General features: G+C 32.7%; 1 protein-coding gene across 4 annotated transcripts in view; it reads left to right on the forward strand.

Moving 5' to 3' along the window:
* Positions 1 to 22,392, forward strand: part of LOC142638062 (disease resistance protein RPM1-like) — a 31,705-nt gene extending 9,313 nt beyond the window's left edge. For 2 of the 4 annotated variants that reach the window (XM_075812057.1, XM_075812058.1), the window contains exons 4-9: positions 6,390 to 6,446; positions 9,196 to 9,273; positions 17,926 to 17,982; positions 18,505 to 21,401; positions 21,874 to 21,921; positions 22,050 to 22,392. In XM_075812057.1, coding sequence (XP_075668172.1) covers positions 18,540 to 21,356 — 2,817 coding nt within the window. In that variant the 5' untranslated portion in view covers positions 6,390 to 6,446; positions 9,196 to 9,273; positions 17,926 to 17,982; positions 18,505 to 18,539 and the 3' untranslated portion in view covers positions 21,357 to 21,401; positions 21,874 to 21,921; positions 22,050 to 22,392. Of the gene's footprint in view, positions 1 to 6,389; positions 6,447 to 8,795; positions 9,110 to 9,195; positions 9,274 to 17,925; positions 17,983 to 18,504; positions 21,402 to 21,873; positions 21,922 to 22,049 lie in introns of those variants that run through there. The other 2 variants (XM_075812060.1, XM_075812059.1) reach the window with 2 other exon arrangements.
* The last annotated feature ends 1,435 nt before the right edge of the window (positions 22,393 to 23,827 follow it).

A 23,827-nucleotide genomic window follows, 5' to 3' on the forward strand; every position in this document is an offset into this window, starting at 1 on the left:
ATTCAATTAATCTAACAATTTTAATAGTTAAATATATAAAATGTATATTCCTGGTACAAGGATTATGAACATGAAGTACAGGGATTTTTAGAAATGGTTGACAACATTAATGGAATTTGTTCGCCAAACTTTGTGAATGACAAACTCTATTCCAAGCTTTTCCGCAGCATCACAATTTTCCAAAATCTTACCATAAAAATTGGCGTGGCAAGCTTCCAAACCCAAACTTTGTCCCTCAAAACAGACTACTTTGCTTCAGGCTTGCTGGCTGCATCATAAATCACTCTATATCCAAATTCTAATGAAAGGGTACCAATAGGATGCCAATTGTCATGCCATACGAATATGGTCTTCCCATCCCATACTTCAAATTTAATGAAGATCATAGCTAGATCCCTTAATTTGAGGTGCACACCATTGGGACTTTAACAGTCCATAGACACCTGCCTTTCAGCAGGTTGGAATCCTTATCCCTTGGAAGGTAAATGTTTTCCCAGGATACTTTAATGCCCCCTTTACTAGTGCTTTGGCATGACAAAAAAGAAATGGTTGAAATACACCTGTAATTAAATTGTAATTATAATAATTTTGGCAAGCTTTCTCTAAAGTCCTAATAATCTTTTTTGGCAAGATTCCATAGATGTGTACATTACAATTGACATGACACGTTAGATTAATAATTAAATTGTTATGTTCTCAATATTATCATTGAAATAGTTATTACTTTCTACCCTTTACCCTTAAGTGAGGCACCTCAAAAACCCAGAAACCTAGTACACAGTGATAGAGAGAGATCGAAGAAAATATTTATTAAAAAACCTTCATGGAATTAACATAATAACCCCATAAAGCATTTAACAAAATAGAGAAATTTACCTTCTTTAAAAGCATTGCTTTGGTTGGCTTCAGCCGTGGCTCTGTGCATAGAGAGCCCTAAGAACTTGGAATTGGTTGGAACTTAAGACTCACCTTAACAAAAAAACAAACTGCAATACTTGAAAAGGATGAGAAAAATGTAAGAAACGAATTTTTGGGTTCGTTTTTCTCCTCAACCAAACTGGGAATGAGAGGATGATATTTTTTTTTAATACTTTTATCTTATTGGGATATTGACCTTGTAAAGACTGAGTTTCAAGTTGGGTTGAGTCCTTTTTTCCCCCTTTTTGTTTGAGAAAGCTTGAGCTCAATTAAGTCTAGAATTTTTTTCCATGATTTTTAAAATTATTTTTTAATTTTAGATGAGAAAAACTTATATCTTTATACCTATTGAATTTGTAATTCATATTAGTGTTACATTTTTTAATTAATTGATTGATTATAATAGTTATATACCTATTTATTATAATTTATATTTAAGTAAGTTTCTTGAAAGTTCAACAATTAACTTACTCCAAGTTGGTATCTTATTTGTACTCTTTTATATGCCAATTATTTTTCATATACAAACAGTTTGTTCAAGGGCTTAATTTTAATCTCTTGGTAAACTACTTATCAATATATATATATATATATATATATATATATATATATATATATATATATATATATATATAAACATAGCATGTTTAACATAACCTGATTGCAAAAAGAAGGTGCTAGTAGCATAATCCTAAAGTCCCAGATAAGCTCTACCGTTGAAAGTATCAAAGAGATTGTGTTCAAAAAATTTCCAAACCAGCGGGTTAGTAATTGATTCTAAGACAACTCTTAAGTGAGACTAAAATTGAAAAATTCAAACAAATAATAATCCCTAGAAGCTTTGAAACTTTGGTTCACCTCAAAAGGGCTGTAATATCTTCATGCAAAATCTCAAAGTATCACTGATGCATGTTAGAAAATGCCAAATGATGATATAAAGGTAACTATTTTCACATTCTAGGAGCATTAATATTGGTGGTGCTAAAAAGTCATATTGCTATTTTTAGATCTACCAATACTAAAAAACATGCTACAATGGTGGAGGGAAAGCCAAATAATTTGAGGGAGTATTTTATTTTATTCTGTTTTTTTTTTTTTTTTGAGGGGGTATTTTATTGTGTTAGTGGTGGTAGTTGTTGTTTATTGTAGTAAATATATTATTTTATTATATTGTTTATATTATTTTATTGTGTTGAAAGTTAAAATAAAATCACTGATGTTGGGTGTTTTGTAAAGTAAAGTAGTAAAATAGATAAAATAGTTTTTTGTAGTGTCAAATTGCTAAATTTATCGCCCAATTTGTAGATATTACGTTGAACACACACTTGATACTAATCTACCATAGTATGAGACATAAAAGACACGGATGACACATAATTGGAGATATGAAAGAAAACTTACCAAAGCCAAATGACATGTATCTGAAGCAGACTGCGTTTTGCTAGAATGCAATATACGTCTTCTTTTATTAATAGTAAAAAATTGGCCACCAAGCCCTAGCGGTCTGGCTTCCGCAATCTTAAGTGACCTTCTATCTAAGAAAAATCTAACTAGTACTTCCTAGCCATTTGTTAATTATATCATCCTAGGTTTTTGTCCTGTGCCCTTATACAGTACTAATCGCATTGTAAAGGTGTATTTCAAAGATAATGTTACAATAAAAACCCAAGTTAAGAAGGATACTCATTTCCTAGTTGAGAACTAATCATCTTAGAACAGAGTGAATAATACAGAACAACAGCGTTTCATTGCTCTTGTAGCAAAAGAGTTGTTCATGGAAGTTCTCAAGTCCCTAAAGTTAAAATCACCTAGCCAAGGGTCTTCATTCGTAATCGAAAGAAGAAAAGCACTGCCAATGAGTTCTAACCCAATGGTCATAAAACATTAAAAATTGTCAAAGAGAGGGAAGAAATTAAAAAAAATCATTACTCAATTGTCATAAAACCATTGCCTTCCAATAGTCAAACATTAAAAATTCTCAACTTTTGCACATTCCATATTCAACTAAAAAAAAAAAATCCATGTAGTTGTGTGGAAAGTACAGCAAGCAATAAAAATCATTTCCTGACAAAAAAACCAAAATAAAATTTAAGAAATGACAAAAAAAAACAAATAAAATTTATCGAGTATATTAAGAGTTACAATATTGATGAAATTAGCAATGGGAAAAAGAAACATAAAAGACATTATGATAAATCTTAAATTTGGTATCATGTAGATTTGCATATGGAATCAGATTATCCAAAAAAGTAGACTTATATTTCAAAATAAATAGACAAAAGAAAATTACATTCCCTACCATTGCTTGTGATATGAAAAAAATATAACTATTATTATAAAATTCATATATAATGGAATTAAAAGAATTCCCAAAAAAAAAATAGAGAGGGAAGCAAAGGTCATACAGTAGCAAGAGTAATATATATAAATAGGAACAGTTTTTGTCCTGCACCCTTACACATGACTAATCCTATCAACCTTTGGACAAAATTGTAAAGGTGTGTACTTCAAAGCTAATGTTATAATAAAACCTCAAATTAAGAAGAATACCCATTTTCTTGTTGAGAACTAATCATCTTAAAACAGAGTGAACTGCTTTTGTTGCAGAAGAGTTGTTCGTAAAGGTTCTCAAGTCCCTAAAGTGAAAATCATCTAGCCAAGGGTCTTCAACATTGCCAATGAGTTCTAACCCAAGAATAACCATTGCTTTGCAATAGTCAAACACTCTGAAAGCTCTCAACTCTTGCATATTCCATATTCAAAAAAAAAAAAAATGTATTTATGTGAAAAGCACAACAAGCAATAAAATTGAACTCCTGAAGGTGTCATGAGAGCTGTAAGTTGGTATGAATTTTCCTATGTTCGAACTGCCAAGTGCTTTACCAAACGTAACACCCATATCTCTGTGTTTCCAAAATATCACTTAGAACATATCAATGGAAAAGGTTGCCTTTTTTATTTCAATGCTATAATATGAGAAACCCCTTGCAGTTTTTTGAGATAATTATCGGATAAAAAAAAAATCTCAGACCCAAAAATAAAAACCAGTCACATAATTAAACAACAAATTCAGAGTCATACATACAGCTTTACTTTTTTATTACAAAACACCCTGATACATTACTTACCAGAAAAATAACAAAACATAAACAATGAATAAAGATGAAAATCTTCGAGCACAAAGAACAAAATTTTCAAATTCAAAACTTTTTGATAATGCTGCTTTTGAAACCCATACATAGAACTACGAAATGAATGGAAGTTGGAAGGTCGGTTTTATTTTATTTAATTTGGCCCTGGACCTAGTAAGTGGGCTGAATTTCAAGTTGGGTTGGGCTATGGAGTGAGAGTAAAATGTCCCATCTTGAGCCCAATTTTGTCCAGACCTTATATGGATTTATTGTTGGCATACTCTAGGTTTATTTTATTTAATTTTATTTATGAATTAAAAAAAAAATGGTAAAAGAGAGCAACATGTGACTTCCTTACTTGGGTATTACCATAGTTGTTATCTCAACCCAGGAGATCACTAATGGACATTGAGGATTGAGCCAGGGGCTTGGGCCATGGGGTTTGTTGGCGTTCTATAGTTGTTGGCACTTGGCATATGTTAATTTACTGTCATACCACTCTTATTTAACCCAGGGACTGAGTGTTCATTGACCCCCTGCCCTGGTGGGCCTATGGTAGTTATGGCTCATTTAACCCAGCCAATAGAATACTACCATGGTGGCTATGGTCGCCTCCAATTAGGACGCAACATTATTAATTGATGTCAGTGTACCAAAAGATTGTACAAGAATTATTAGAGATCTTAAAGATTTGATTTGGACAGATAACTACTGGGCACTGGCACACATTATATGTAGATGGTATTCACATGGTTTCCTTTTTTTTAATCATCTCAAATATCTATCATTATCGTTTGATGTTTATGGAGCAAAAGAGTATATATGAATAATAAGATGTTTGAATAATTTTTTAGGATGAAAAGAATAGTTTAAAGAATTCAAAGAACTTAATCAAAATCTGATTTTGGAAGATAAAAAGCTGCACTTATTAGTTAAAACTCATAAAGTCAGCAAGTTGAACACTTTTATTAGAATTGAAATCCATAGCAACAACGATTGCGAAAAAGAAAAGTCCATGGAACGGTAGATGTGGGTGTGACCAAGAAGTGGATAGCATAGCATTAAACCCTCACAGCACACATTGTCATCATTTGAAAAGGAAAGCGTGATTGTTTATACCAAACTCCCAACAAAAATTAATAAATGGGAAGGAGAAAATGAGCTCTCTTTAGTGAATATACTAAATGTCTATTTAGAAACAACTTATTTAGTTAAAATTGAAAATATTTTATTGAAATAGTAGAAATTAGGTTAAAAAATAAGCTAAATGAGACCCATAAATAGTATCAAAAAGTGCAGTAAGACCTATAAATAGTAAAAAAAAATAAACTAATAGTGTAGATAAGCTGAATTTTTCTGCTCATCCCAAACAGATGCTAAGGGTCCATTTGGTTAAAGTGAAACAAGGAAGATAGAAAATGAAGAAGAGAAAAGTGGAAAGAAAACTGATTTTATAGATGTTTAGTTAGAGAGATAGACTTTACTTTTCTTCCTAAAGTGGACATATTCTTTTGTGATGCTCTTCTTCCTTTTATTTTCTCTTTTCTTTTTGGCATTTGTTTTGCTCTTCTTCTTCTTTTTTTTCTTCTTTTTTTTTTTTTTGGGTTTACAAAATCTGACTTCTTTCTTTTCTGGGCATGATTGTTATTTTTAAATAAATTTGGGTGAATTTTTTTTTTTTTGGGTTGTTTGTTTGCCACTTTTTTGTTTTAATTGGGCTTTTTTTTTTAATTAAAGGCTTATAAGTAAATTTATACAAACTCATTTTTCATATCTCCATGTTTCCACCCCAACTAAACACAAATTAGAGAAATTAAAATCTTTTTTATTCTCCCACTTTTCAATCCCTTTCCCATTTTCCATTCTCTCAATTCTCCATCTCACCAAACAAATGGACCCTAAGCTTTTTTTAGGAGGAAAGTATAATGTTTTATACCAACTCCCAACTAAATAATCATTAGGAAGGAGAAAATGAGCTTTCTACAATGAATGACACTAATTGCTTATATTAAGTACATTATTTATACTCTTTTTGAAACTAGAATTCAACAGAACAATTGACAGAGAAATTACAGATTGCTATTCCTTTTCCCCCAAAGCAATGGCACAATCTAGCTCTTATCATTTTTTCGTTTTCTCCCTTCATCATCATCATTAGCAATAGAAGTGATCTCTTCTTCTAAAGCAAAATACAACTATATTGGACTCTGTTTTTAAGCCCCGAGGATTAAGAAAAATCCATTAAGTGAATTTTGTGATGTAAGATATCAGGGTGTTTTGCAAGATTAGCTTAGACATTTACTTTATGTGGGGAATAATTATCATACGTTTTATGGTCAGGTTGAAGTTGCTGCTTTGTCTACTTAGGCAGAAAGAGAAGTGAAATTTAAAGAGCCGGTACTCATATCTTTCTGATGCCTTTTAATTATTGGGACTACCCTGAAACTAGTTTATTCTGTTCTATTAGTTAGCATATGAAATGAGCCCATTTTGTTATTAATTTTTCTTGAATTGTTAGTAAAGAACTTGAGCTGGAATTGCAGAATTTCTTACAATAACCTAATTTAAAAAAATTATCAAAAAGAACATGACGATTAATTTTAATTCTTTTGCACCTTTGGGCTTATTGAATCATTAATGGTTACCTTTGAAATTCTTCCTTAGCCCTTACTCAATTTAGTGGAACCTTAGGATAGCATCACTAGTAACGGGCAAAGTTAGATACATTATATATATATATATATATATATATATATATATATATATATATATATATATATATATTCCCTGTAAAAAACCAAATTACCAAGCTCAGGTCCCTAATCAAGAACACATTTTCACCACCAAATGAACTTAGATTTTTTCTCGTGGTCTACTGCTGTTCTTGTTTCTTTGTTTGTCACATCCTTGGCTTTTGTGGAGCTTCTTGTGTCATTATGCATCACAATTTTTTCTTGAATTGTTAGTAAAAAACTTAAGAAGGAATTGCAGAATTTCTTATAGTAATCTGATTTAAAAATTATCAAAAACACCATGATGATGAATTTTACATATCTTGTTTGGCTTATTGTATTATTAATTATTATATTCAAAATTCTTACTCAATTTAGTGGGCACCTTAGGATAGAATAACTTGTAATGGGCCAGGTTAGATATTGATTTCTTCCAGCTTGCTGTTATTTTTAATGGACAAATATACAAATATATATATCCCCTGTAAAGCATAAACAACCAAACTCAGGTCCCTCCTCAATAACACACTTTTCTACACATTTTCACCTCCAAAATAAACTCCCAAACAAGTGGTTTCATCTATTAAATCACTGAGAAAATCCTAAGATAGGGATGACAAAGATCTATTAAGTGAGCCAACCCTAAAAACCCAGGAACCTAGTACAGAGAGAGAGAGAGAGAGAGAGAGATTTAAAAATAATAATAATAATCCTTCATGGAATTAACATAATAAGCCCATAAAGCAATAATAGAACAGACAAATAGAGAGAGATTTACCTTCTTTAAAAATGTCGCTTTTGTTGGCCTCAACCGTGGCTCTGTGCACAAAGAGCCCTAAGAACCAGCAATTGGTTGGAACTTAAAACTCACCTCAACAAGAAAACACACTCCAATATAGGAAAGGATGAGAAAAATGTAAGAAACGAAATTTTGGGTTCGTTTTTCTCATTACCCAAACAGGGAATGAGAGGATGATATTTTATTTTTAAATATTTTTTATCTTATTGGGCTCTTGACCTTGTAAAGGATGAGATTGTTCATTGATTTCTCAAATAGATGGTTGTCTACTGCTTGATGTTTCTGGAGCAAAATATTGTACAAGATTAATTAGAGATTCAAATAATTCCAAACAACTTATTAACAGTAAGATTTTCAAAGTCAATCACCTACATATCTATCAATAATTGCTAAAGAACAAATAATCATAACAACAGTTCCTGTGGGTGGGTTTCAAAAAAAAAAAAAAAAAACAGTACCTGTGGGTGTGGCCAAGAAGTGAATAATTGGTGTGGCCCTCATGGCACTGGCAGCATAGCTAGCAATAATTGCTAAGAAAAAAGAGCACCTATGACCCTAACAGCACAGGGAATCATTATTCTAAAAGGAAGACTCGTATTGACTCTCTTGAAAGTTTTCATTTAGGCATTTCTTTGACAGTGAAGAGTAAAATGGTCCGAATTTCTTAAAGGAAATTTTTTTTTTTTTTGGTTGGCTCTGAATCTAAACCTAGTACATGGGGCTTAATCTCATGTTTAAGTTGGATTATGGGACCGAGAGTATAACGTAGCAAGTTGAGCTTGGATTAACGGTTAATCTAATCTAATAAAACCCAAACTTGAAAGGCTAAAGCAAAAAGTTACTTAATATCACTATCTAATGTTAGGTTATAATTTGATTGTTTTCAATAATAGATATAAAAGAATCATTATCTAGTATTGTAAAGAAACTTTATGAAATCTACTAAAGTAAGATTGGTTATAATTAAATTTAATTGGACAGGTGGAGAACATATTTCTAAAAGTCCACAGAAAAGTTGAGACTCATTGGCAAAATTCATGTTAGACTTATTTCACTCCCAGCTACCAATTGGTTTTGTCCTTAACTGCCGACAATGTGAAAAAGTTCCATTCTAATATGACCGAAAGATAAAAATGTTTCACGCACTTTCTTAAGAGTTAAAAAAAAAAAAAAAAAACAATTGAAAGGCAGATTAGAAAAAAGTAGTAGGTCCATTTTTTGTCTCCCATTACAGTATAAATGAAAAGAGAGGCCATTTTTTCACACACTAAGCCAGAGGGAATACTTTAACATCATTATTTGTAGTCCTTTGGAAACTAGAATTCAACAGAGCAATCGATGGAGAAACTACAGATTGCTATTCCTTTTGCCTAAAGCATTCGCACAATCTTTCTCTTATCTTTTTTTCATTTTCTCCTTTCAACATCTTTAGCCATAGAAGTGATTTCTTGTAAAGCAAAATACATCTATAGGACTCTGTTTCTAAGCTTCAAGCATACAACAAAAATTCATTAGGTGAATATTGTAATGTAAGATGTCATGCTCTTTTCCAAGATTAGCTTAGACATGTACTTCTATTTTATGTGTGGAATAACTAACATACATTTATGTCCAGGTCGAAGTTTCTGCTTTGTCTATTTAAGAAGAAAAAGAGGTTCAGTTCAAAGAAGTAGAAGTTCAATTTAAAGAGAAGGTACTCATATGTTTCTGATGCCTTTTATTGGAACTACCTGAAATGAGTTTATTCTGTTTTATTTGTTTTTTAGCATGGTAATTGAGCCCATTTTGTTACTAATTTTCTTGAATTGTCAGTAAAGAATTTAAGCTGGAATTGCAAAATTTCTAATAGTAATCTGATTTAAAAATGATCAAAAACACCATGACAATGAATTTTTCTTCTTTTACATCTTTTGGCTTATTGTATCATCTTATGATAGCATCACTTGTAATGGGAAATGCTAGATACTAAATTCACATAATTCTAAGATCCAGAAATAAAACTAATCACACAATTAACCCAATACATAAGCTCACCATCAATAACCCATTTTAAAATAAACAAACAACAAATTTAGAGTTATACAACTTTACTTTTTTACTACAAAACATCCTGATACATTACCAAACAAACAACAAAACATAAACAATAAAAAAAGATGAAAATATTCCAACACAAAGGACAAAACCTCAAATTTGAAATGTCCTGGTCATACTCTGAGAAAAAAGATAGAAATATATGTAGAACTTCAACCAGTCCAAAGGCGGTAATAAAATCAAGCCGAGTAGTGAATTTCCAAGTTCAGCTTGACAATAACAATAACATGTTCAAACCCCGCTCCAGCTCAATTGAAGCCTACAAACAATTTCAAACTTGAGCTTGTCAAAAATATTAAAAGCTTGAGCTCGATTTGATCCATTAGTCAAGTCGAGTTTGAGCCCAATATCTAGCTCAAACTCAAGCTCAATATCAAGCTCTTGAGCTTGACCTCCAACGCAAGCACATAATCAAATGTTCTCATCTCATAAAAATAAAAATAAATCAATCAATGGATAATTACAAAAACAATGGATTTCCTTTAGTAAGCCACGGAAAATATCACAATTTTTCAATGTTAATAGAAATCTCTTGGCTAATAAACATATCACAAATGAATGATGCTAGGGACACGTTTTTCACAACTGCTTTGTGAATGAGGTCTACCATTGACACCACTTTTGTGCCCTAGTCATAACAAGCCATGTTAGTAATTATAAATAAAGTTGTGAAAAACTTTGTGTCACTAGACTTATCATATCACAAATTGGGAAGCAAGGGATGGCCATAACAAGAACAGAACAATAAAGTAATTATGTAATTTTGACTAGTTTCATTGTCCTTCTCCTTCTCATTGGGATTAACAAGTGTGGTTCATCTTTATTTTATTTTTTGCTGAATCGGTGTACATTCATTCAAAAAAACCAAATGATACACAAACAACAAAAGTTTGGACCCAAAAAAGACACAGGGAAATGGTCCCAACAACACAAAAGGGACCAACATCTTACACACCAAAACAAAACTATACAACTAGCTCTAGCTATCATAGCAAAGGACCAGGGAGCTAATTGCATGACCAACATAGACACATCAGGCATATTACAAGTTTCAGACAACCTATTTTTGACATTGCATAGAGCTTAGTCCAGGCTTAATTGAGGATTGCTGCAAGATTTATCCCCTATTTGTGACAAAGAAGCTTAGTGAAGTTACTGTCAATAAAACAATGGCCTAGAAGATTCAGTGTTGGTTGCTTAACCGACTTACAGAAACTATAAATAGGAACCAAGGGGTTCCACTTGTGTGTCATAAGCACCAAGAGTGAGTAGAGTGGTGTGAAGAAAAGTTTGAACGAAAACTCTTCTAGTGTCAGTAGGTGCCTAAAGAAGTGAGGTGCGTGCAAGGATATTTATGTGAGTTGATGTGCGTATTGTAGGAGTTGGTGTCTTGTAAAAAGTCAAGTGGTGGAGAAGTGCAAAGGCAAAAATAAAGTTGCCATATGTGTCTAAGTTTGACTTGTATCTTGCAAAGTGTATTGTCAACTTGTCAATATTTTGAATTAAAAGTTTTCTTTTAATATCTTTAGCACGTGTTGTCCTCTGTTTTGTTCAACAATCTGGTATCAGAGCTTCAGCTAGTTCAACAGGCAATCCAGATTTTTCTAGCAAAATTGCAGACAAAGAATAGGTGGTCTTTGCTCTCAATGCAGCCCCTACAGAATACACACAAAGTATCACCAGTATATCCCCATTTAGCTAGCCTGTCTCTAGTTGTTAATTTGTTTTTAGTTGCCAACCATCCAATGAAAGTATGTCTAGGAATAACTAGCTGAAAAAAGAAGAAACTTCCACCAATCCACCTCCAACTCTTTTACTCTAATTTCATTATAGGTGGCAGCACAAGAGTAGCAGCCAGAGATTGTTATTGTCCAATTTGCTGCATCTTTATATTTGAGATTCACAAGATTCAAAAGAGACTACTTTTGCTTCAGGCTTGCTGGCTGCATCATAAATCACCCTATATCCAAATTCTAATGAAAGGGTACCAATAGGATGCCAATTGTCATGCCATAAGATGATAAGAATATGGTCTTCCCATCCCCTACTTCAAATTTAATGAAGCTTATAGCCAGATCCCTTAATTTTAGGATGGCTTTCCAACCCAGGTGCACACTTGTGGGACTTTAACAGTCCATAGACACCTGCCTTTCAGAAGGTGGGAATGGACCCAGGCTACCCAAAGAGAGCCAGCTTTTGTGTAAAGATTCCAGATATGTTATGGAATAGCTGATTTGTTCCAATCCTTCTTCTCTCTTGGGAAGGTAAAGTTTTTCCCAGGATACTTTGATGCCCCCTTTACTAGTGCTTTGGCATGACCAAAAAGAAATGGTTGAAATACGTCTATAATTAAATTGTAATAATAATAATTTTGGCAAGCTTTCTCTAAAAGTCTTAATAATCTTTTTGGGCAAGATTCATAGATGTGTACATGACAATTGACATGACAAATTACATTCATAGTTATATTGTTATGTACTCAACATTATAACTGAAATAGTTATTACTTTCTACCCTTGACCCTTAAGTGAGCCACCCCAAAAATCCAGGAACCTAGTCCACAGACTCCACAAAGAGATATAGAGAGAAGAAAATGTATATTTTTTAAGACCTTCTTTAAAAGCATCACTTTTGTTGGCTTAGGCGTGGCTCTGTGCACAGACAGGCCTAAGAACCAGGAATTGATTGGAACTTAAAACTCACATCAACAACCAAAAAAAAACAAACAAAAACAAAAACCAAAAAACCCACAATACTTGAAAGGATGAGAAAAATGTAAGAAATTTTTTTTTTGGGTTTGTTTTTCTCATTAACCAAACTGGGAATGAGAGGATGATATTTTATTTTTTAATATTTTTATTTTATTGGGATAGTGACCTTGTAAAGGCTGAGTTTCAAGTTGGGTTGAGTCCTTTTTTTTTTTTTAATTTTTAGATGGAAAAACTTATATCTTTATACCTATGGAATTTGTAATTCATATTAGTGTTACATTTTTTAATTAATTAGCTTGATTATAATAGTTATATACCTATTTACTATAATTTACATTTAAGTTAGGTTCTTGAAAGTTGAACAAATTACTTACTCCAAGCTGGTATCTTATTTGTACTCTTTTATATGCCTATTATTTTTCATATACAAACAATTTGTTCAAGGACTTAATTTTAATATCTTACATAAACTACATTATTTTTTATCTGTTTTTGTTACATTAAAAATAAATATGCTTAAAACTAAATTGATATATATATATATATATATATATATATAAACATATCATGCATAACATAACCTAATTGCAAAAAGAAGATCCAGTAGCATAATCCTAAAGTGAAATCACAAATAAGCTCTATCGTTGAAAGTGAGACTGTGTTCAGAAAATTTCCAAACTAGTGGGTTAGTAACTGATTCAAATACAACCCTTAAGTGAGACTAAAATTGAAAAATTCAAGCACATAATAATCCCTAGAAAGCTCTGAAACTTTGGCTCACCTCCAAAGGGCTGTAAGGGGCATTACCTTCATGCAAAAGGTCAAAGTATCATTGATACATGTTAGAAAATGCCAAATCATGATATAAAGGTAACTATTTTCACATTCTAACAAATGTAAAATCTGTAGATTTACGTTGAACACAATTGATAATAGATGAGAAAATTCTACCACAATATGAGACACAAAAGGCATAGATGACAAGTAATTGGAGATATAAAAGAATGAAATTACCAAAGGCCTTGTAGCTGAATTGGCATCTCCCCATGTACAAGTACTTGGGGGTTTAGGGGAGAAAGGGTTCGAGCTGTGGAGTTAGCAGCATGTTGTAATTATCTTTCAAAAAAAAATATTAGATTCAGACTGCATTCGTCTAGAATGCAAGATATGTCTTCCTTTATTAATAGTAAAAAATTGGGCACAAATCACTATCTGTCCAGCTGCAGCAATCTTAGTGACCTCATTTTTCCATTGAAGTGATGAAACAACATGAAAACTTTTACTAGATTAGATACAGTATGCATATTATGCCCCATGCATTGACCCTCTATTTTCACTGCATACACATACATAACAGTTAACACTGTTAAAATCAAGATCTAAAATCTCTTTTCAAAATACCCAATAAAATAGAACTCCAAAGAATGCACTTGTTCATATAGTACAGCATGAAGGAAGTTCTTTGCTCAAAAAAAAAAAAAAAAATTATTTTGAAAGAGTAAAAATTTCCCGTCCAAATAATGACACCAAAAAGGAATGATGAAATAAATGAAACATATATTCTCTCTCTACCTCTCACACTCTAAATTCATCATCATAATTTTAACAAATAATGCAGGGGGCCAAAAGCATGAATTCCTTAAAAAGTAATTACCAAGTAAACCACCATCTATATTTGGGATTCAACTTGATTTGGTCCAATGAGAACTTGGATCAAACTAATCTAGGGGTTGTACTGGCTTTACCTAAGAGAGAATCTAACTCACATTTCCTTGTCATTTGTTATATCATCTTCATTTTTAAAAACAAAAAGGTTAAATAAAATGAAAAAGAGCCCTCTATTTTGCACCTTTAGCAACCAAAGAACACACACTAAATCATTGTACCTAAAAAGCTAGATTACATGAAGGTAGTCACCATGTATAACTAGTGGTATTTGAGGCAGGGTGGCAACAGTATTTGCAGTCAATATCAGCATCTTGATTGTTGTGGAACAACCACCTACAAAAATAGCAGCCTGCTAGAGCAGAATTCACACAATGACAAGAAACAAATAAAATTTATCAAGTAAATTAAGATTTACAATATTGATGAAATTAATGATAGGAAAAAGAAACATAAAAGACATTGTGATAAATCCTAAATTAGGTATCCTGTAGATTTGCATTTGGAATCAGATGATCCAAAATAGTAGACTTATATTCCAAAATGTTATACACAAACAGAGAAAAAAAATGTTACATTAAGAAGAATACCCCTTTTCCTGTTGAGAACTAATCACCTTAAAACAGAGAGTAAATTAGATAGAACTACAGTGATTCACTGCTGCTCTTGTAGCAAAAGAGTTTGTTCATGCAAGTTCTCAAGTCCCTAAGGTTATAAGCACCTAGACAGGGGTCTTCATTCCTAATTGAAAGATGAAAAATAACACCTTACAACTCAACTAAAAAAAAAAAAAAACCACATCCTAGCTAAATTAGTCAAATTTTTGGCCTCCAAGTTTCTATGAATTTTCCAATGTTCGAACTACCAGTAGTCCAACGTAGCTAACATAACACTCATATCTCTGTGTTTCCCAATAGATTGCTCAGAACATATCAATAGAAAATGTTGTCTTTTATTTCGATGCTATAATATGAGAAACCCTTGCAGTTTTTTGAGATAATTATTGAATAAAAAAAATCTCTCAAACCCAAAAATAAAAACCATTCACACAATTAACCTGATACATAAGCTCAACATCAATAACCCATTTCAAAAAATTAAACAACAAATTTAGAGTCATACATACAGCTTTACATTTTGATTACAAAACACCCTGATACATTACTTACCAGACAAATAACAATGTGAAACTTAGAATTTGTGCAAAATTTGTGACACTCAGAATGTGAAACTTAGAATTTGTGTGTATTCACTAGTCTCAAAGTCAATGAAGATTCTCACTAAAACAAAACACATAAAGAGAGAAAAAATCATTAAAAAATAAAAATAGAAACTTTAAGAGAGAGAGAGAGAGAGAGATTTACCTTGGGTAAAATTGTATCTTTTGTTGGCCTCAGGATTGGCTGTGTGCACAGAGATACCAACAAGACCGCAAATTTATTTTTTATTTACTTGGGCTGAATTTAACGTTGGGTTGGGCTATGAGTGAAAGTATAATGTCCCGGGTTTAGCCCAATTATATCTAGACCTTAAATGGATATTATTGGCCCACACTATTCCCTAACACTAACTTGTAACTCATGCTTGCATATACATACATGGGATCTATTTACAAATAAGAATAATTAAATATATATTAAATTTTTACCAAATTTTTATATTTTGAAAATATAAAATACAGTATTTACTAATAAAATAAATATAAATTTATTTGAAATAAACAAAAATATATATTTAAATTTTTAATCGTGAAATTCTCAATTTTAGTTTGTCAAACTAGTATAATAATAATAATAATAATAATAATAATAATAATAATAATATAAGAAATTCTCAAAGATGTCAAGGTATCAAATTCAAATTTTGTATGCTTTGGCATCTATTTCAAATATTTAATTACATAAGTAATTAAACAAACAAACATTTCCATTATACAAAATTGTAACGAAAGAATACTACACATACATAATATTTGAAGGTGATTGATACGTGTAACATACTGACCATCTTTAACAAAATATATATAGAACATGAATCCCATAAAATTTTAATTGGTTAAAATAATCACTAAAAATATGAGTATAAAACTTGATAACAAAGAAATAGGATAATCACTAATTTTTAGAAAGAAAAACTTACGGTAAGTTGAGAAGAGAACACAAATAACCTTTGATGTATGAAAAATAATAGAAGTACAACTTCCTTTAGAAATTAGGTAGAAACTCATACTGATAAAGTGTTGTGAAATAAGAGATATAGATAAAACTCTTATATTCAAGTGGTCATCAACAATCTTAAGTTGATTTCTCTTAAATTAGTACATTTACAGTAAAGTAATCTCTCTCTCTCTCTCTCTCTCTCACACACACACACACACACAAACCTTAGGATGCTTGTAGAGTAGGTTGTAATCATGAGTACAATTATGAATATACATCTCCCCTACAAACTTTACATATCCTAAGCAACCCTATCATTGCCTCAACTTTTCACATTCCTTTTTTTTTTTTTTTTTTACAAATGATTTTTTTTTAGGTTTATTAATTTTAATTCTATAGTTTTTTCACTCAATAACTCATTGAGCATAAAAAATTAAGAAAAATAAATTGGACTCCTTGATTTTTGTGGTTTAGTAAATAGTTATGCCAAAATTAAGAAAATTGGATGAAACACAAATTTAAAATTAGACTTCACTTTGAGATTTAATTGGATTTTCCCTTAGCTCTAGAAAACTAAAATTTCATTAAGAAAGATTGGAGAGATTGGCCTAAACTATAGTTGTGAGGTGTGATGGGACATCTTCCATCCACACAAATAAACTTGTGACATGAATAATATGCTTAGCAAGATTATAAGTTACATAATAACTTCTACGAATATGTAAAAAGCTAATCCTCTAGAAGGCACCTGCTAACTTATTAACAAAATGATTTTCAACGACAAATGATCTGCATATATGGCCCTCAAGGCATCACAGCAATAATTGCTAAAGAACAAATAATCGTAGCAACAGTATCTTTGGCCCTAACATGGGGCTATCGTTTCTAATCACCCCCTACCCAAAAAAAAAAAAAAATTTGAGAGAGAGAGAGAGAGAAGAGTATAAATGGTGTGGCCCTCATGGCAACATAACTAGCAATAATTGCTAAGAAAAAGGAGCACATATGGCCCTGACAACACATGGAATCAATGATTCCAAAAGGAAGAGGGGCAGTTTAGAAAGGGAAGATACAGAGCTTCAAGGTTGTAATATGATAAAAGAATCATCATTTGACAGTAAAGGAACTTTATAAAATCTATTATTGTAAGATTGGTTTGAATAATATGGCATGTGAATTCTATTTTAAAAGTCTATAGCAAGTATGTTCACTCCCAGCTACCAATTGGTTTTGTATATAGCTACCGACAATGTGAAAGCCTTCCCACTAACGTTGGCACATTGTTGAATATGAGAATATCCACACAATTTCTCAAGAAATAGAATTGAAAGGCAGAGGAGAAAAGAAAATGAATGGTCCTTTGTTGGATAACTTTTAAGAAAGTATAAGAGACTAAAAGCACTAGGTCCATTTTTTGTCTCCCACATTCTTTAGATTATTGTTTACAGATGCTATTGACCGATCAATCATCGGAGGAAATACTTTAGATCTTTTCTTTTTCCCCAAAGCAATGTCACAATCTGGCTCTCATCTTTTTTTTCTTTTATTTTCCCTGCATCATCTTTGGCCATAGATGTGATAACTTGTGAAGCAAAATACATCTATGGGACTCTCTTTTCATAAGCCCCTAGCATATTTAGAAACTCCATTAAGTGTATTTTGTAATGAAATATATGCCCTTCTCCAAGATTAGCTTATCTTAGACATTTATGTCAGGTTGAAGTTGCTGCTTTGTCTACTTGAGAAGAAAAACAAGTTCAATATAAAGATAAGGTACTCATTTGTTTCTGACAGCTTTCATTGGGTCTACGCCAAAAGGATTTTATTATTCCATTTTATTTATTCTTAGCAGGAGAAAGACACTATTTTGTATTGCAAAATTTATTCTACTTGTCTGATTTAGAAATTATCAGAAACACCATGATGATGATTTTGTTTTCCTTGCATCTTTTGCCTTATTGTATCATTTATCATTACATTCAAAATTCTTCCTTAATCAATTTACGTACTAAATCCAAATCATTCTAAGCATATAGCTTGGCCATTTGGCTTAATGAATTTATCTGACATATACTTTCATGTGTTTGTGTTAGCTTTTTATAGAAGAATGTTGTTGTCATGATTCTTTTATTCTATTGCACATGGTGGGCTGGTAAGGATTGATGGGGGAGTGACTCCAACTTCCTGGTTTTTCTTTGAGTACACAACTAATTTGTGAAGTTATAAAGGAGAGAAAGTACCTTGTCCTTCAGTAGTATTTTTGCTACATCTGACATTGAGTTGATTCATTTACAGTTTAGTGTGGCAACTTATTTAAGAAGGGAGGAGAAATGGCAGAGACAGCAGTTAACTTAGTTATTGAAAATTTGGTCCCATTGTTATTCCAAGAAGTGAGATTACTCAAGGGTGTCCATGACAAAGTTGCAAGCATCAAAGGTGAATTAGAGATTATTCAATCTTTCCTTAAGGATGCAGATGCGAGGGTCGAGCAAGAGAATATGAGCAATGTTGAGAAAACATGGGTGAAACAGATAAGGGAAGAAGCTTACCACATTGAAGACATCATTGATGAATACATACTTCATATGGCGAAAGGTCCTCTTGGGCCAAGGCAACACTTCCATTTCCTCCGAAAGTTTTTTCAGTTTACCAAAAAGTTGAAAGCTAAATATGTCATAGCCTCCAAGATTCAAGACATCAGCATCAATCTCAAGGAAAAGAGAGAGTTAGCTGTAAAATATCGTTTCAACACTATTGAGCAAGGGGGATTGAGCAACAATGCTAGAAGTGTTACATGGTATGACCCTCGAGTGGCATCTCTTTTCATTGAGGAAGCTGAGGTTGTGGGCATTGAGTCGCATAGAGACAAATTGATAAATTGGTTGGTAGAAGGACCATCTAATCGCACTATGATTTCAGTTGTTGGCATTGGTGGTGTTGGCAAGACCACTCTTGTGAAAAAAGTATATGACAACAAGAAAGTGGAAGCACACTTTAATTGTCGTGCTTGGATCACTGTGTCTCAATCATACAAGAAGGAAGACCTATTCAGGGACATGATAAAGCAATTCTATAAGGCAAGAGAGGAGTTTGCTCCTAAAGAAATTGACAAAATGGAAGAGATAAATCTTATTACAGTATTAAGGCAATATTTGCACGAGCAAAGATATGTAATTGTTGCTGATGATTTATGGGATACAGATTTTCTGGAATGTTTAAAATTTGCCTTACCTAATAATGGCAAAGGTAGTGGAATTGTAATCACAACTCGAAATGAGGATGTTGCTCCCTCTCACAATGAATCTTCATCTTGTTATGTGCACAAGCAACTACCTCTACCGTCAAATAAAGCTTTGGAATTGTTCTATAAGAAGGTGTTCCAACATGAAGAGGACAATTGTCCACATGAACTAGTTGAGCTGTCATGCAAAATAGTTGAGAAATGTGAAGGTTTGCCACTTGCAATTGTGGTTATAGGTGGCCTTTTGTCAAATAAGGACAAGGTTGTTTCTGAGTGGGGTAAATTGAATGATAGTCTTAGTTTGGAATTAGACACTAATTCACGTCTAAGAAGTATTCCTAAAATTCTATCTCTTAGTTATCATGATTTACCTTACTACCTCAAAGCTTGTTTCCTATATTTAGGTATGTTTCCAGAGGATTACTCCATAAATTGTGCAAGACTAATTCGGCTTTGGATATCTGAGGGTTTTGTAAGAGAAAAGCAAGGAATAACATTGGAAGAACTTGCACAAGGCTACTTGAATCAACTCATTCGTAGAAGCTTGGTTCAAGTGGTAGAGTTTGATGAAGTTGGCAAAAATAGATTTTGTCGAGTTCATGATATGTTACGTGAGGTCATTCTTTCGAGATCAGAGGAGTTGAATTTTTGTTTAGTCTCAATTCAAAACTACTCAAGTTTTGACAAAATTGCTCGACGTCTCTCAATTACAAACAATGTATATACTCCATTGAAGAGTATTTCTAATTCCCAAACTCGTTCTATCCTCATTTTTGGGTTAGACAAAGTACCCAATTCTTTTTTTACTACTTGTCTTGCAAATTTCAAGCTCATGAGAACAATGGATTTTGAAGGTGCCCCAATTGATTACGTTCCTAAAGAACTTGGAAACCTATTACATCTAAGATATTTAAGCCTTAGAGATACAAAAGTGAAAATGCTTCCTAAATCGATAGGTAAACTGCACTACCTAGAGACTTTGGATTTGAAACGTTCTCTTGTGTCTGAACTACCAGCAGAGATCAGTAGGCTCCATAAGCTACGGTATCTTGCGGCATACATTGAAGACAATGATGTAGAATACAATTTTGACTTTAGACAGGCAGTAAAGATACCCAGTGGCATTGGGCGTTTAAAATCCTTACAAAAGCTTTTTAGGATTGAAGCCAACAACAATGCCCTTATAACAGAATTGGGGAGTTTGGGACAATTGAGGAAGTTGGAGATCGCTAAATTGAAGAGAGAAAATGGGATAGCTTTGTGCGCCGTACTAGAGACAATGAGCCACCTTCAGTCATTGAGAATCAGGGCAACAAGTGAGGAAGAAGTTCTTGAATTACAATCAATGTCTTCCCCTCCACCCCTCTTACAAACTCTTTGCCTATCTGGGCGGCTAGAAAAGTTTCCGGAATGGATTCTGAAACTCAAGAGTATAGTTAAAATTGCTTTAAACTGGTCAAAATTAATGGAAGATCCATTAAAGGTCCTTCAAGCTCTACCTAATTTGAAGCGTCTTCACCTTATCGATGGATATGGAGGTGAGCAATTACATATTGAGGGAGGAGGCTTCCAGAAACTGAAGCTTCTAGGGCTTCGAAAATTGGGAGGATTGAATAGGTTGATAATAGATGAAGGTGCCCTGCCTCTTCTTGAAAGGCTTGCAATTGGAGAATGCCCACAACTGAAGGAGGTGCCCTCTGGCATCCACCATCTGAAAAGCCTCAAAAATATGGAAATTTATGAAATGCCGACGGAATTCGTTCTTAGTCTGCAACCAGATGGAGGTCCTGATTTTGGAAAAGTCAAGCATATTCCCTTTGTCATATTCTGGCATAGGATTCATGGAGAGCACTACGAAAGCTACGAGCTTGGCGATTCAGAATTGTTGAAGTGTCTACAAAGGTGATTCGTGGAGGACCAAAGTGCCCACACCACTTTCAGAAAATTACGGGTACGTCCTCACCCAATTTTCGGATAGACTATAACATATATGGTAAATTACCAAAGTCTCTCACACATACAATTACAGCCACCATTTTGTGTTACCAAACAGCTTCAACCCAGTATCTTTTAGCTTGTGATAGAGATAAGATAACCATAAAATATTATGTTACAAAGAAAGATCAAAAACATCGTTTTTGTTTGGTATCACAATGAAAATTTTAGATAAAAGAAAACAGCCCAAATAGTTACTGAAATCTTTCAATCTTCCCTGTTTTTTACTCTTTCTTATACTACTACTATTTCTAACTAAACTGTTTCTATTGTACCAATTAGCTTGAAACTAATAAATAATTTTACAAATATCATTGTGAGTAGAATGAAGTAATAATTGGATAACAAACATTACTCAAATTTCTAAATTTGTAGAAAATTCTTTTACTAATGTTATAATTCACATTACCAAGTTTTTATTGTGATAGGAAAGACATTTGAGCTATCAAGTTTTACTTGCCTGCAAATTACAGTTGGTAAGCCTGCATTTCCCCCTTTCACATATTATATACCATTTTCCTTTTTACATTTTTATATTAAATTTTATTTATTATTTATATTGCTATTGTTCTTACTGACATTCTTCAAATGCCTATGTTTCAAGGATTTTCAAGTGCTCAACCAACTAGAACATCGATAGTTGTTCTCCCCTGCATTGATGCCTTTGTTATTGTATTGTTGCAATTGTGTTGTCTTTTATTTGAACCTCTTAAACTCATGCTACGCAAAGAAAAAATTTTATTTGAAATGTATTTGTTGTCACTAGAGTGGTTTAAGTATGCCAAGTGTTTTGTTGGTATGCTTGCATGTAATGGCTTTGATGTGGCTAAAAAATATGTATAATGACATTTGCTATGCTTTGTGGAAGAATAAACTATATGTAAATGTATATGGCATTTGACCTATGAAAAAAAAAATATATATATATATATATATTCACACACACACGTGTGTCTGTGTCTGTGTGTTTTCTTTATTCTTGCAAAGAGAAAACAAATTAGAAAACTGTTATGAACAAGGTTCTTTGTTCGGATTGGGGATTGTCCTCTACTCCCTTTTAAGACTAAGATGTTGTATCTGGTGTGGTGCCGCCATTTCTGTTTTATGTTGTTTTTGCTGTTGTTGTGTTGCTGCCTAGTTCATTTGCAGGTTCTTGTTTTGATGTTTGGTAAGTGTTTTTCTGTGTTGATTCTATTTCTGCTTCTTATTTTGAACCTCTTGTGTTGTGATTCTTGTTTCAAAAAATTTAAATCACTCATCTAAAAAAACAAACAAGCAAACAAGTAAAATTTTGCTATATGCATTGTTCATAATGATAAACTTTAGTCCATGTCTAATTTATAAACTCAACACAAGTTAATTCGTTTTAAACACTATGGATTGGATTTAAATATGATGAGTGTCGCTCCAAAGGCCTTAATATCTTACAACCTGATTTTTGGCAAGGAAATCCGGAACTTACATTCCAAATCCTGGAGTCTGATAAACTATATCTTCCTTGTTACTCTCTCAAAACTTGTCAATGAATGAGTTTATAAATTACCTTGTCATTGTCACTGTAGGGTCCTACTTGGAAATTATCTCTTATCCTTACCAAAGAAGTGAAATTTAATGTAGTTGTGCTGAAATTTACTTAATGCAGAGAACATCTTGACAGCTAATAATATCTTTGCAATTTTCTAATCCAAGTTTTTATCCTTTCAGTAAGCATTTACCAAATGGTCAAGTTTTGTCCATGAAAGAGTAAATGCTAATGGATTGGCAGTGTGTCAAGGAATATAGGCACAATGTGATTTTCTTACAAGAGGCACATCAACATTAATTGAAAAAAAATTGTAGGTGAGTACATACTCATAATAAAAAATAGGAAAATGAATATAAAACCGCTATGCCAATGTTTTAATCCTCATGTTAAATAGAGGGCTACTGAGCTTGGAGTAAGTCACTCATAGGCCCTAATTTGACAGCCAATGCAGAGAAGTTGGAAGGTGGAACCAATAGGACCTCCACAATGCATAAGGACCCCACGTGTGTTCTGAGCAAGCAAAGACAATTCTTCCACCATCCACTTTATTTGCCTAAGGCCCCCGTGTGAAGTTGGTGATACGAGATAAAGAGAGTGCTTTTTTAAATCACTGTGGTTGGAGGTTGCTGACGTTCTGTCTTGTTAGAGTGCCATAGTTACAGTAGGTATAAGGATTTTTATTTGGCCCAATGAAATGGTGGAACATACTGATTTGGTGAATGTTGATGCATATATGTAAATGGAAATTCAAATTGATCGAACTAGGCTAAAGGATTGACCTCTTGAGAAACTGCTTACTGGTGTTTGTCAAAATGCCTGACAGATTTTTGTGACATGAGGGCTTTGAAAGTGTATTT

The sequence above is a fragment of the Castanea sativa genome, chromosome 6 (assembly GCF_040712315.1).
Source record: "Castanea sativa cultivar Marrone di Chiusa Pesio chromosome 6, ASM4071231v1".
In the NCBI taxonomy this organism is placed as follows: Eukaryota; Viridiplantae; Streptophyta; class Magnoliopsida; order Fagales; family Fagaceae; genus Castanea; species Castanea sativa.